At 46.4% G+C, this 13950-nt stretch overlaps 1 protein-coding gene across 3 annotated transcripts in view; it reads left to right on the top strand.

The window, feature by feature from the left end:
• The first annotated feature begins 6448 nt into the window (after positions 1-6448).
• pms1 (PMS1 homolog 1, mismatch repair system component) overlaps positions 6449-13950 on the top strand; it is a 71867-nt gene continuing 64365 nt past the window's right edge. The window contains exons 1-6 of one of the 3 annotated variants that reach the window (XM_041864134.1): positions 6449-6528; positions 6952-7106; positions 8938-9120; positions 9215-9317; positions 9440-9603; positions 12602-12712. In XM_041864134.1, the coding sequence (XP_041720068.1) occupies positions 6975-7106; positions 8938-9120; positions 9215-9317; positions 9440-9603; positions 12602-12712 (693 nt within the window). In that variant the 5' untranslated portion in view covers positions 6449-6528; positions 6952-6974. Of the gene's footprint in view, positions 6551-6951; positions 7107-8758; positions 8801-8937; positions 9121-9214; positions 9318-9439; positions 9604-12601; positions 12713-13950 lie in introns of those variants that run through there. The other 2 variants (XM_041864125.1, XM_041864144.1) reach the window with 2 other exon arrangements.

Genomic DNA, 13950 nt, shown 5'->3' with positions numbered 1-13950 from the left:
TTTGAGACCGGAGTTCTAGCCCGGCTTGTGATAGAATAACCAAGTCAATCATGGACCCAGAAACACTCAGTTCCCAGGACCTGTTGGCGGTGATCATTCGACATGAGGCTTCTTTCCAGCGCCATGAAGCCGTTCTCAGCCGACAAGAGGAGCTGATGGCTAGACATTCTCAACTCCTGGCCGAAATGATGAGTTCCCTTCACCAGCTCTTTGAACGCCTCCTTGGTTCTCCCCCTTCCCCCCGGTCACCTCCCAGTGACGACAGGCCTTCTCGGTTGGCGGAGCCCCGACTACCACCTCCCAAGCCCTTTTCTGGGGATCCAAGCTCTTGTCAGGGTTTCCTCACCCAATGCTCCCTCACCTTCGAGCTCCAACCCTCAAGTTTTCCCACAGACCGTTCCAAGATTGCCTACCTCATTACCCTTCTTTCAGACAAGGCGCTCGCCTGGGCCTCTGCGGTGTGGCAGTCCCAGGAGGCCTGTTGTGACTCCCACGCTGCATTTGTAGAAGAGTTCAAGCGGGTGTTCGATCATCCTGTCAGTGGGCGGGAGGCTTCCAAGCGCCTACTGTCTCTCCGTCAGGGCCCCCCGAGCACGGCAGATTTTGCCATTGAGTTCGAACCATAGCAGCAAGGAGCGGATGGAATGATGAAGCGCTGAGGGTCTGCTTTCAGGGAGGGTTATCTGAGCCCCTTCAAGATGAGTTAGCCACCCGTGAACCAGCTGAAGATCTCGAGTCCCTCATAGCCTTGGCCATCCGCCTGGACAATCGTCTAAGAGAGCGGAGAACGGCTCGCCGTCAGGTGTCTCAGTCCCAAGTTCCTCTGAGCAGCTCTGTTTCTCCTGTTTGGACTCCGTCATTCAGAGCTGCCCGGCTCCTGAACTGCCCCAGGATTCCCCGGAGAGCATGCAGTTAGGCCGTTCCAGGCTTTCTTCCAACGAAAGGGAACGTCGCATGAGGGAGCGTCGGTGCCTCTACTGCGGGGTTGCCGGCCACTTCCGCTCCACTTGCCCCGAGCTTTCGGGAAACGCCTGTCCCCGCCCAGCTACAGGAGGGTTGTGATGGGGAAAATTAGAGCTCCTCCTACTAACGCGGTCCTAGCTATTCCAGCCACTCTGTCCTGGGAGGGCCACCAGCATCGGGTCCAGGCTATGATCGATTCCGGTGCCGCAGGTGATTTTATGGATGTAACCTTGGCTAAGGAACTTAAGATCCCTACCCAACTACTTCCTCAACCCCAGGCAGTTACTGCCTTAGATGGCAGACCTCTGGAACCAGGAAAAGTTACTGAGGCGACTCAGTCCCTGCGACTTACCATCTCTCAACACCAGCAGGAGGAGACCTTCTATCTCATTGACTCTCCCGAGTATCCTATTATCCTGGGTCACCCTTGGCTATGCAGACATAATCCCCAGATCGACTGGCCTACTGGCACCATTCTTAGCTGGGGTCCCACTTGCCAACTCACCTGCATGCTTCAGAGTTCCTCAGCCCCTAGTACCCAGTTTCAAGAGTCTGTTGACGTCTCCCGAGTCCCCAGTGTTTACCATCGGTTCAAAGCAGTGTTCAGCAAGGCCCGGGCTACTGCCTTACCGCCTCATCGCACTTATGACTGTGCCATTGATCTACTCCCTGGGTGCTGCCCTCCTAGAGGTCGGATCTTTTCCTTGTCCTCCCCGAGCACGCAGCTATGGACACCTACATTAAGGAGTCCTTGGCAGCCGGCCTCATCTATGCCTCTACTTCCCCGGCTGGGGCGGGCTTCTTTTTTGTTGAAAAGAAAGACGGGGGTCTGAGGCCTTGTATTGATTACCGGGGACTCAACAAGATCACGGTTCGGAATCGATACCCTCTTCCTCTCATGGCCACTGCTTTTGAGCTGCTTCAAGGGGCTTCCATTTTTACTAAGCTGGATCTCCGCAATGCTTACCATCTCGTGCGGATCCGGCCAGGAGACGAATGGAAGACGGCGTTCAACACGCCCACGGGACACTATGAATATCGGGTGATGCCGTTCGGGCTCACCAATGCCCCCGCAGTATTCCAAGCCCTGATTAATGATGTTCTCCGGGATATGCTTAATCTGTTCGTCTTCGTGTACCTGGACGATATCCTCATCTTCTCGAGGTCACTGAAGGAGCATGAGGGGCATGTTAGCCGGGTTCTCCAGAGGCTCCTTGACAATCACCTCTACGTTAAGCCTGAGAAGTGTGAATTTCATGTTTCTCAGACTCAGTTTCTCGGGTTTATTGTCACTCCCGGGCACCTAGAGATGGATCCCAAGAAGGTCAAGGCGGTCCACGATTGGCCCACACCTGCCACGGTCAAGGAGGTTCAACGGTTCATTGGCTTTTCTAACTTCTATCGGAAGTTCATCAAGAATTTCAGCTCGGTGGTAGCCCCCTTGACGACGCTTACCAAGGGAGGAGGGACCAAGATTCACTGGGGTCCGGAAGCAGCAGGGGCCTTCGAGGATCTCAAGCGCCGCTTCACTTCTGCTCCGATTCTGGTGACCCCTGACCCAGAGAGACCTTTCGTGGTGGAGGTGGACGCCTCAGAGGTGGGGGTGGGAGCCGTCCTGTCACAGAGGGGTGCGGATGGGAGATTACACCCTTGTGCCTTCATGTCTCGCCGCCTGTCTGAGGCCGAGCGCAACTACCACGTGGGGGATCTAGAGTTGCTTGCGGTTAAACTGGCCTTGGAAGAGTGGCGCCATTGGCTTGAGGGGGGCTCAGCACCCTTTCCAGGTTCTCACAGACCACAAGAACCTGGAATATCTCCAACAGGCTAAGCGGATGAACCCTCGGCAAGCACGATGGTCCCTTTTCTTTAATCGATTCCAGTTCATCCTGACTTACCGACCTGGCACCAAGAACGTCAAGCCGGATGCTCTGTCTCGAGTCTATTCTCCCGAGGTACAAGAGAAGCCCTTGGCATCGATTATTCCGAGGTCTAGGATCGTCGCACCTCTTCAGTGGGAACTAGAAAGAGGGGTACGAGAAGCTCTTGCCCATGAGCCCGATCCAGGCGGTGGTCCTGCCGGTCGCCTGTACGTTCCTCTCTCGGTTCGGGCCCGCGTCTTGCAGTGGGGTCATGAGTCGCCCTTGACATGCCATCCTGGCAGTGCTCGCACACTGGAGTTCCTCCGACGGCGGTTTTGGTGGCCGTCCATCAAGAAGGACGTGCAGGTCTATGTTGAGGCCTGCCCTGTGTGCAACCAGGGAAAGTCGACACGCCAGCGACCCCAGGGACTGCTCCATCCCTTACCTGTTCCTCGAAGGCCATGGTCACACCTTTCTCTGGACTTTGTTACGGGACTTCCTCTATCCCAGGGCAACACCGTCATCCTTGTGGTGGTAGACCGTTTCTCTAAGGCTGCCCGGTTTATTCCCCTGCCCAAGCTGCCCTCGGCTAAGGAGACTGCGGAGCTCCTCATGAACCATGTCTTCCGGATATTTGGCATTCCCCTGGACGTGGTCTCTGACCGAGGTCCCCAATTCTCGTCCCGGTTTTGGGGGGCCTTCTGCAGGCTTATTGGGGCCACAGCCAGCCTATCGTCAGGATTCCATCCAGAGTCTAATGGCCAAACGGAACGGATTAATCAGGATCTGGAGACCACCCTGCGGTGTATGGCGGCCAGTAATCCCACGTCTTGGGCCACCTATATCATTTGGGCTGAATATGCCCACAACACCCTCCAGTCCTCAGCCACCGGATTGTCCCCCTTCGAATGCCAGTTCGGTTACAACCCTCCTTTGTTTCCAGAGGAAGAGGCGCAAGTTGGTGTTCCCGCGGCCCAGCGCTTTGTCCAACGCTGTAGGCGGACCTGGAAGAAGGCCAGGTGTACCCTCCTTCGGACCTCCCAGAGATACCAAAGTCAGGCTAATCGCCACCGCCGGACGGCCCCTAGTTTCCGAGCTGGTCAGAGAGTTTGGTTGGCCACTAAGAACTTGCCCCTCCGGGTCGAATCCAAGAAGCTTTCCCAGAGATACATCGGCCCTTTCCGCATTTCTAGAAAGGTTAACCCTGTGTCGTATCGTTTAGTTCTGCCTCGCTCCCTTAGAGTTAACCCCACTTTCCATGTTTCACTCCTTAAACCTGTCTTGTCTTCTCCTTTTGCCCCCCACACAGACCCCCGCCACCTCCCAGGATCATAGACGGCCAGCCAGCCTACACAGTCCGCCGGATACTGGACTCCCGGAGGGTCCAGAACTCTCTGCAGTATCTGGTGGACTGGGAGGGCTACGGGCCAGAGGAGCGCTCCTGGGTTCCGGCCAGGGACATCCTGGACCCAGGGTTGATCCGAGATTTTCGCACCCTGGGGCCAGGGTGTTCTGGAAGGAACGTCAGGAGTCGTTCCTAGAGGAGGGGGTCCTGTCAGCTTCCTGCTTCCCCTGTTTGTCTCCTGGCCTCTAGAGGTCAGCTGTGTTCCCCTTTGCCTTAGTTTTTCCTCATGTGTCCTAATTAGCTTATCTATGTCACCTGTGCCTTGTTTCCCCTTGAGTATTTTAGCTGTGTGTTTTCCCCTTGTTTCTCACTTGGTTATTGCGTCCTGTCTATGTGTCTCCTGCTTTGTCCCACCGTATCAGTCCTAGTAAGTTATTCGAAGTTCTTTAGTTTGTTTTTCTCCCCTCGGGGAGTTGTTTTGTTTGCCTCCTGTTTTGGAACATTAAATCTACTTACCTGGAGTATTGCCTGGGGTGTTTCATTTGGGTCCTACAACATTTCCTCTGTGGCTAAGGGGTAGTACCCCCAGCTTTACACATTTGAGACCGGAGTTCTAGCCCGGCTTGTGATAGGTACTGAGGCGTAGACAAATATGCATATATTTAGATGGATTTCTTTCATTGATCCCTATATTCTGACACTGTTCTCTCTGTGTATTCTAGTGAGTCTGTTGACAAAATTATAATTAAAGGTACACCATATTTAAAGGGATGGCTTAAGATAAATGTACTGAAAACCCTATTGAATGAAAACCCCCACAAGAAAATCAGTTCGCCAGCAAGTGGGGGGTTTTCAGTGATTAATTAAATGTCTTCAGTGCGCAAGGGAACCACGCCTGCAAAGCCCGTTAAGCACCTGCATAAGGTAATCGGCCCCTATAGGCCTATAAATTACATATGGCTTAAAAAAGAGAAGTGGGGGTGGGAATACTGTAGCTCAGTTGGTAGAGCATGGCGCTTGCAACGCCAGGGTTGTGGGTTCGTTTCCCACGGGGGGCCAGTATGAAAATGTATGCACTCACTAACTGTAAGTCGCTCTGGATAAGAGTGTCTGCTAAATGACTAAAATGTAAATGTAGGTTCTATAGAATCTATATATGGTGGTAGTTCTTGGGGGACTGAGGTCTAAATACCCAGCAGGACTTTCTACACCCACTCCTTTGGTCCATAGAGAAAAAACTATTCTATATGCTGAAGTGAAAGTGGGGTTGGAATTACTCAGTAGGGTTTGTAGAATCTATATATGGTGTTATTTCTTAGGGGACTGAGCACTTTTTACCCCACCCACTCCATTGGTCCCAATGCAATACACTGTAGGCCAATAAATTACATATTAGAAGTGCTCCTGAATAGAATGGACCCCCCTTTTACTGCGACACCACGTACAGGCAATTATGTATGGTGCAATATGTATGTTCAATATGAAAAAAACGTACTACATTTAAACTGATTGGCCACTCTATAAAGGCCGCAAAATGAGCAGCAACGCTCCTAGGGGTGTAAACTCTGTGGATTTGGAAACTACAAGTGCTACTGAGTAGAATGGAACCCCGTTTTACTGTGACACAATGTAGGTACAATAAATTATAAAGTACACACACATTTTTTTTTGTGACCATTTAGCCTTGAAAAAATACACAAATAAATCACTTAATATCTTATAGAAATACTTTAAATTATTCTTTGTATGATAGCTAGTATAAAATATATCAATAATTGTGCACATTTGCCATCATTTTCGCCCTAATTATTCAGTTACAAAGAATACAGGTCATTATTCTTACTTTGAAGGATTCCAAAAAATCCATGCCCCGGAAGTACTTAGTTATCCTTGCCTACTTCACAGTGGGGCCGCAATGGATTTTCCACACAGCCAATCACAAGTCAGAGGGGTGAAGGCGCTAATTTGACCTCTGTTCCACCATCAAGAAAATGCTCATTAACAGGGATGTAACCAAATTTGTCCACAAAATTTGAGAGAAATACCCTTTTTGTGCGTATGGAACATTTCTGGGATTTTTTATTTCAGCTCATGAAACATGGGACCAACACTTTACATATTTTTGTTCAATGTAGTATAAAATATATTGATAATTGTGCACGTTTTCCATAATTTTCGTCCTAATTATTAATTTACTAAGTATACAGGACGGGACTCTTATTCTGAATGATTCCAAAAATCCGTGACCTGGAAGTACTTAGTTATTCTTGCCCGCTTTACACACTGAACGACTTCATAGCGGTGTAATTTTTTAGCACTTGTATTTGCGTTATTGTTACTGAACCAGACGGGGTCGAGGAGGTAGGAGACCGCTGTATTTCAAGTAAATAACGTTTAATAACTACACAGTCCACTAGTGAGTCACTATTGTGTTACAATTAATAATTTATTGTAAATATATTAATCGTTTCGAGAGTTCATGGCTGGCAGGTAAGGTTAGTTAACTAGCTAACGTTAACGTTAATTCAACGCTAACGTTATTCACTCAGCCAACCATGGGTATATTAATTAGCTGCAACTAAAACGAGAGTTTCTATTGGATAAATTCAGTGAAGTCCCTCTCTATTCCGTTTAAGAAACGTTTAGCAACAGAATCGGCGGAATGAATACACCCTTGCTAGCTAATTTAACGCTACTCAGCCAACAAGTTAGCTAGCAATTGTGTTGTGAGTGACAGCTCATTGCACTACAATGTCACATCATTTTTCCCCCTCCATATTGCAGGTGTCCATAAACCGTAACAAATCATGAAACAGCTGCCTGCAGACACGGTGCGGCTTCTTTCCAGCTGTCAGGTCGTCACCTCTGTCGTAAACGTGGTGAAGGAGCTGCTGGAGAATTCCTTGGATGCTGGTGCCTTGAGCATCGACATTAAACTGGTAAAATATTATTTTACCCATTACTGTGGCCAGGGAAGCACATGAAAATCACTAATGGCATGTTGAAATTGTCACATTCTAAAGCACATATTTGACTTGCTTTCCCTGGCAAGAATTTGGCCTACTTAAAGGGCAATTACACCACTTTTCAACCAAATTTTCATTATCTCCAGCACAATAAGTTTATTCATATGTTAAAACGACGTATTTCTACATGGGGTGTCAGGTAGCCTAGTAGTGGTCCGTTGTGTGCACAGTTCAAAAGCAATTGTTTACGCAATCCAAAAACAGTCCATTATAAATCGCAATCTATCATGATTTGAAAGCTTGTTCTATTGCCAACATGACTAACTAAGTTATAAAATACAATCTTAGAGTGTTAGGCTTTCACAAGGCAATTCAGAGAAACAGATCATCATTTTGGTGCGCATAGAAAGGAGTCATGAGTGCATTCAGGTGTGTTTGCTGCGCACATTTTCTTAAATAAACAAACAGGCTCATTCTGTTCAGAACAACCCAGGGTATGACGCCATGTCATCTTGTAACTACATCAAACATAGTTTTCATAAAAGTAGACATTGTATGTAACAAGAGATTTATGATTTGGAAATGTGAAGTGCACATTTGGACTCATATGGCTTGCTTGTATGACATCAAAGAGGTATTTATTATAATCCTCATCTGTCAAAATACATAGTAATCTTAATTTACAGCATTTCACTCACGCAAACAACAAAAAATGTGCAAAAGTTGCCCAATTACCGGAAGGGATGGGGGTAACTTCTTGTCGCCTCAAATTCAGAACAGCTGTCAGTCAAAACCATACAGCACTGTGAAGCGCAGAGCCAGAGCTCTAGCGTCATGTATAGCATGTTACTGTACAGGCACTACGTTCCAATTTAGGCGCTTATAAGTGCCCAAATCTGCCATTTTCAACCCGTATACGAGTACGAGCGTAAAGGGTTACTTCTACCCTGCATTTTTTTAGGACCTTGTCTTTTGAACCACAGATCATAGAAACGTGCTGTTTTCACATATGTAGACACAATGGTTTGGTGCTGGAGATAATGAATATAAGGTTGAAAAGTGGCAGAATTGTCCTTTAAGGGATGCTGTTTAACCTGTCATGAAAAAATGAATGTAGCTAGCCACACACACACTGTCTCCAACTCCCAATACTGTCTGAAATGGTTGTAGTGTACTCATGGTCATGTCATCTGAATTCCTAAGATATTTTCCCATTTCGAGTGGGCTCGGCTCACCTGCTCTCAGTGTGAGCTTGTTTTTCTTGGCATGGCGGAATACTTGAGTTCACTCTCATCAGTGCAGTCTTTGCCCACTTCAAAGCCATTTCTTAATGAGCTGTCAGCAGTAATCCTTTCAGGCAGCACAGCCAGCCTCTGAGGACATAGTGAAGCTTTTTTATTGGACTAATATCTCCAACTCTTCTCCTATATTGCCAAGAGGAAAGCAAATCCACTTATGAAGAGGAAAACATTTTTCCGGAACTGTGAACACCACATCATCAATATCAAAAGCCCTCCAAGCATCTAGCACATAAACCTGCCTGTATGGAAGGAAGGAAGCGAATGTTTTATTGAAGCACAATTTATTATTTTCTTGTACTTTCTCCTCTTGAATTGGAAACTAAGCTGCAGTGGACACTAAAATATTGAAAGATCAACCCACAAAAGGTACTTTAAGAACTTAGGTGTTAATAGGACACAAAACTCAATCTGCTTTTGAGACTCTTTGATGGGACAATACTGAACTGACTTCAATTTCTTAATGAACTGCATTCTCTGTTTTTTGTGTATGTCATGTGTCTTAGGAGAATTATGGTCTGGATCGAATAGAAATCAGAGACAATGGCTCTGGCATCAAAGCTGCTGATACTGCTGTGATGGCTGTGAAACACTACACCTCTAAGATCAGCAGCCACGATGACCTGGAGCACCTGGCGACATATGGCTTCAGAGGAGAGGCCCTGGGTTCCATCTGCGCTGTGGCAGAGGTCAGACATAGCTGTCTTTTACACAATTCTGCTCCAAAAAGTCCAAAGCGGTACTAAGCAGCAGTGATAGATTTGTCCCGTTGTCTCCCGCCAGGTAGCTGTCACGACAAAGACGTCCGAGGATGACGTCGGGACCCAGTACACGCTTGACCTCACGGGAAGTGTTGTTTCCCAGAAGCCCTCTCACCTAGGGCAAGGTTTGTCTTTTTGCTTTTTACTGAAACAGAGGATTGATTCCCTCAGTTTCCAACAATATTTATTATGTATACTTAACAGAGAAAAATGTTATGGGTAGACATGAGCTTTGATGTCTTTTCAGGTACCACAGTCTGTGCACTGAAGCTTTTTAAGAATCTCCCAGTGAGGAGGCAGTACTACGCCAACACGAAGAAGTGCAAGGAGGAGTTGAAGAAGGTGCAGGACCTGCTCATGGCCTATGCCATTATAAAACCAGAGCTGAGACTCACCCTCACTCACAATAAGGTACAACTTCATTCTCATTATTTATGAATCTTTTGCACACACTTATACTTCTTACCACAAGGTGTCCTCATCTGTATATTCCATGAAACCAATCCCTGCATACCAACTCCAGTAATCACTGTTTAAACGTCATTAATGCTGTCTATGATTTGATACGTTAGTGGTGTCTTGATGGGGCTTAAAATGGTAGATAATCTTATTCTAGGGATGTGCATCTCTCCTTACAAGCACAATTCGATACGCATCTAGATACATGGGCTCCGATACTATACAGGAACGATACTTTTAGTTTGAAACGATTAGATCTGAGCTGGATCTGTCTCAGCTGACCTCTCTGTGTGTGTGTGTGTGTGTGTTTGTATGATGTAGTGTGTGAGCTGAGCCATAGGGCAGACTGAGCATCTACCACGATCAGATTGAGGGGGGCAATTTATGTTTTTGTCCCCCCCACTTTTTATCTGAAATTCTCATCACCCAGTGATTAACTTGTCATATAGAAGATAAAAATGTTTTGAGCTAATAATATGTCAATATTTATCTTTAGAAATTAGCTAAGACATACATATCCAATTAATATAACACAGCTTTGGATTTCACCCATGTCACAAAAGCGAATGTTTTTGACCATTTGGAACTTTACGGAGGAGAGCTGCTCTCTTCTCCTGTTCCGACCAGTGCAGCTCACAAAAATTATTGATGTCCTTGTTATGAAATTACACTTTTACCCTGTTCATGTAAAAATGACCGAAAAGCCTCAATCAGCAGTTACATGTGCAATCCGCAAGATGTGAGTTGTGTCAACTCCGGTAGCCCACACAGCTCCGCCGGTAAAACACCATTTTCTACAGCGCATTTGGTAAGAATGACCCAGCAAGTTGCATTGGTTGTCCTGCAATAAAGCCTATGATTTCATGTTGCGAAAGCCATTTTACAAACATCTGAATGCTGAAGGTGCCGCACAGGTGTAGCCTACGTAAATTAGAACAGGGATAGGGTATGCCTAGCTACCTTGCAGCTGCTCACGCCAATGATTCTCCCGCACTGTGCGCACAGTTATCTGACTTGTAGATCAGTGTCATACGCAGGTACGGTGCCTTCAGAAATTATTCATACCCCTTGACTTATTCCATATTTTGTTGTGTTACAGCCTGAATTCAAAATTGATTACATCTACATACAATACCCCATAATGACAAAGTGAAAACAAGTTTTTAGACATTTGTGCAAATTTATTGAAAATGAAATACAGATGTAATTTACACTGAACAGAAATATAAACGCAACAATTTCAAAGATTTGACTAAGTTATAGTTCATATAAGGAAATCAGTAAATTGAAATAAATAAATGAGGCCCTAATCTATGGATTTCACATGACTGGGAATACAGATATGCATCTGTTGGTCACAGATACCGGTACAGTTGAAACCGGGATTCATCTGTGAAGAGCACACCACTCCAGCGTGCCAGTGGCCAATGAAGGCTAGCATTTGCCCACTGAAGTCGGTTACAATGCCTAACTGCAATCAAGTCAAGACCCTGGTGAGGACGACGAGTTCGCAGATGAGCTTCCCTATGACGGTTTGTGCAGAAATTCTTTGGTTGTGCAAACCCAAAGTTTCATCAGCTGTCCGGGTGGCTGGTCTCAGACGATCCCGCAGGTGAAGAATCTAGATGTGGAGGTCCTGGGCTGGCGTGGTTACACGTGGTCTGCAGTTGTGAGGCCGGTTGGACGTACTGCCACATTCTGTAAAACGACGTTGGAGGTGGTTTATAGTAGAGAAATTAACATGACATTTTTTGGCAACAGCGCTGGTGGACATTCCTGCAGTCAGCATGCCATTTCCACGCTCCCTCAACTTGAGACATCATTGGCATGTTGCATTTATATTTTTGTTCAGTGTATATATTTATATTCCAGACTCTGACATTGCTCGTTCTGATATTTCTTAATTCCTTTATTTTTTTTTTTATGTGTGTATTTTGTTTTGTTAGATATTACTGCACTGTTGGAGCTAGAAACATAAGCATTTCTCTGCACCTGCGATAACATCTGCAAATAGTGTACGCAGCCAAAACGATTTGATTTGAGATTCAGTTTCAATCAGTGGCCACTTGGAATATAACATTAGGGGAGGGGGTCAGAGGAGTTACACGACCACCGTATACTTTTCATTGAAACCACTCGGAGATCATCATGGGAGGAGTGTGCCCCCATTTCATGGCATCAGCAGTTGGGAGACATATCCCGTATCCCGAACTTTGCACTTCAGCCTGTGTTAGGTTTCATGGCTTCTCCAAGTGCTTTTTACGGGAGTGATCTGTTTACAGTCACTAAATTGCATATTTCATAGCATAGACGTGTGCTGCTGCGGGCAGCATGCTATCAGAAATCAACACCCTGGAGATGTACTCGCTTGTGGACACACCAATGACAGGCCCACCCGTGGGTGTGAAAATGTGTTCGCTCTTTCTCCTGGACTACTTTCCTCTCACATACATCTGATACGAAAGAAAATCTGAGGAATCCATTGCCTCGGTGGAGGGTGCACAGTGATGAGGAAGATTGTGTAACCTTGTGGCCACTGTGGTCAGCTTCCATTATGTATTGGACATTGATCCATTGGGTTGAATAATATGCTCAGATACATGCTGATTTGAGAGTGGTGTGAACTAGTGTCCGTTTTACAAGCTCCAAGGTCCGAGCAGACTTGCTGATTCAGTAGAACTGCTCTCACAGTATGTGACCTGACATATGCACCAGTGCGCACTAGCTTGTTCTCTAGCTTTCCCCAAACCCCCTGGTCTGGTTCAGGTCTTTCTAGAACAGTTGACACAGTAAACCTCTCTCCTAGCCCCTCTTGTGCCACCACACAGGTAAGGGAAGTGCTACAGGAGAGGCTTTGATTGGTGGTCAGCGTCTACTGTCTTGATTTCGAGATCCGACAGGTGGTCTTTTTTTAGCCAGACTGAAAATAAGCTGCTGCGTGTTGTTGCAGGTGGTGGTGTGGCAGAAGGCCAAGGTGTCCGATCACAGGATGGCTCTCATGGCTACACTGGGGCCCAACGCTGTGGCCCACCTGCTCCCCGTCCACCATCAACAACCAGAGGTCAGTCAAACACTCACACCAGCATCACTCCGTCATGGCACTGGTCCATCCAAACCAGTTATCATAGATAAAACATTGCTGTTCTACTGCAATAATGCAATTTAACTATGCTAAATAAGTGAAAAACTGAAATTAGATATGAATTCTAAAACACAGCACAGGACCAACGTTGTTGGCCTTACCCCAGAAACTCCCAATCTGTTTTGATTGAACCCTCTTTCGAGTGGCTATTATAATGTAGTCTCATGCGCCACATGCAATTTGATCAAGCAAGGCTACACATTAGCCACAGTCAAGGGCTTTAATGTAATACCTCAGTCCTGAAATCTGCTAGCAGGTGGCTGTTCTTGGAGGTGTCCACACAGAGCTTGACTTAAACATTGCTGGTTTTGCAGTACTGTCCCCTCCTGCAGTGCTCAATGACACCAATTACTATTTTATTGATTTCATTCTCTCCCAAAAGTATATGTCAGTCATATTTTTCTGGGTTTTACAATAAGTGCCCTGAGATTCCCCTAACCAAGAGTACAATGAGAGATACAAAAACTGGGCACCATTAAGGATGGGGTGTGACCTTTTTGCATAATTTACATCTGAGTTCTCTTTTTGTTCTGAATTGGGACCTGATGTTTAAACTATCCTAACTATACCCATATAGACAGATCCTACACAATAAGTAATCCCATTATGATACCATGTCACGGTCACAGGTGCTTCTGTTGTTCATCATTACATACATTATAATACTGAATCCTGCCTCCAAAATAGAAAAAGAGGACATGTAAAGAGTCAGAGCACCGTGTGACTCGAATGGCGTGTGATGCAAATGGAAGGGGCAATCATGAAACGATATACCAGAACTGTCTTTACAAGACAAAGCCATTCGTACCCTTGTAACAAATGTGGCACTGAATTAAATTAGAAGAGATTGTGTGACCTGTGGTGCATGTGGATGGCCCAGCGTCATAGAGAGACATAGCACGGCTGCACTGGCACCCAGCCACTCGTCCTCCCACTGCCCTCCAGTCTTGGCCAACACCAGGGTTCCCAGAGACCCTCTCTCCATATCCTGGGTGTGTTCCACAGTCTGCATGAACCTTGCTCTGGATGGTGGTGGTTCAGCTACAGAATGGACAGGCCCACCGTGTGTGTGTGTGAGAAACCCAAGAGAAATACTAGACAGCAAGCTTATTAAATGACTACACCAAGAACTCGTGATTTCAAGCGAGTATATGATG

Source organism: Coregonus clupeaformis, chromosome 4, assembly GCF_020615455.1.
Source record: "Coregonus clupeaformis isolate EN_2021a chromosome 4, ASM2061545v1, whole genome shotgun sequence".
In the NCBI taxonomy this organism is placed as follows: Eukaryota; Metazoa; Chordata; class Actinopteri; order Salmoniformes; family Salmonidae; genus Coregonus; species Coregonus clupeaformis.
The sequence above is the reverse complement of the archived record's forward strand: the minus strand, read 5'-3'. Positions and strand labels throughout refer to the sequence as shown.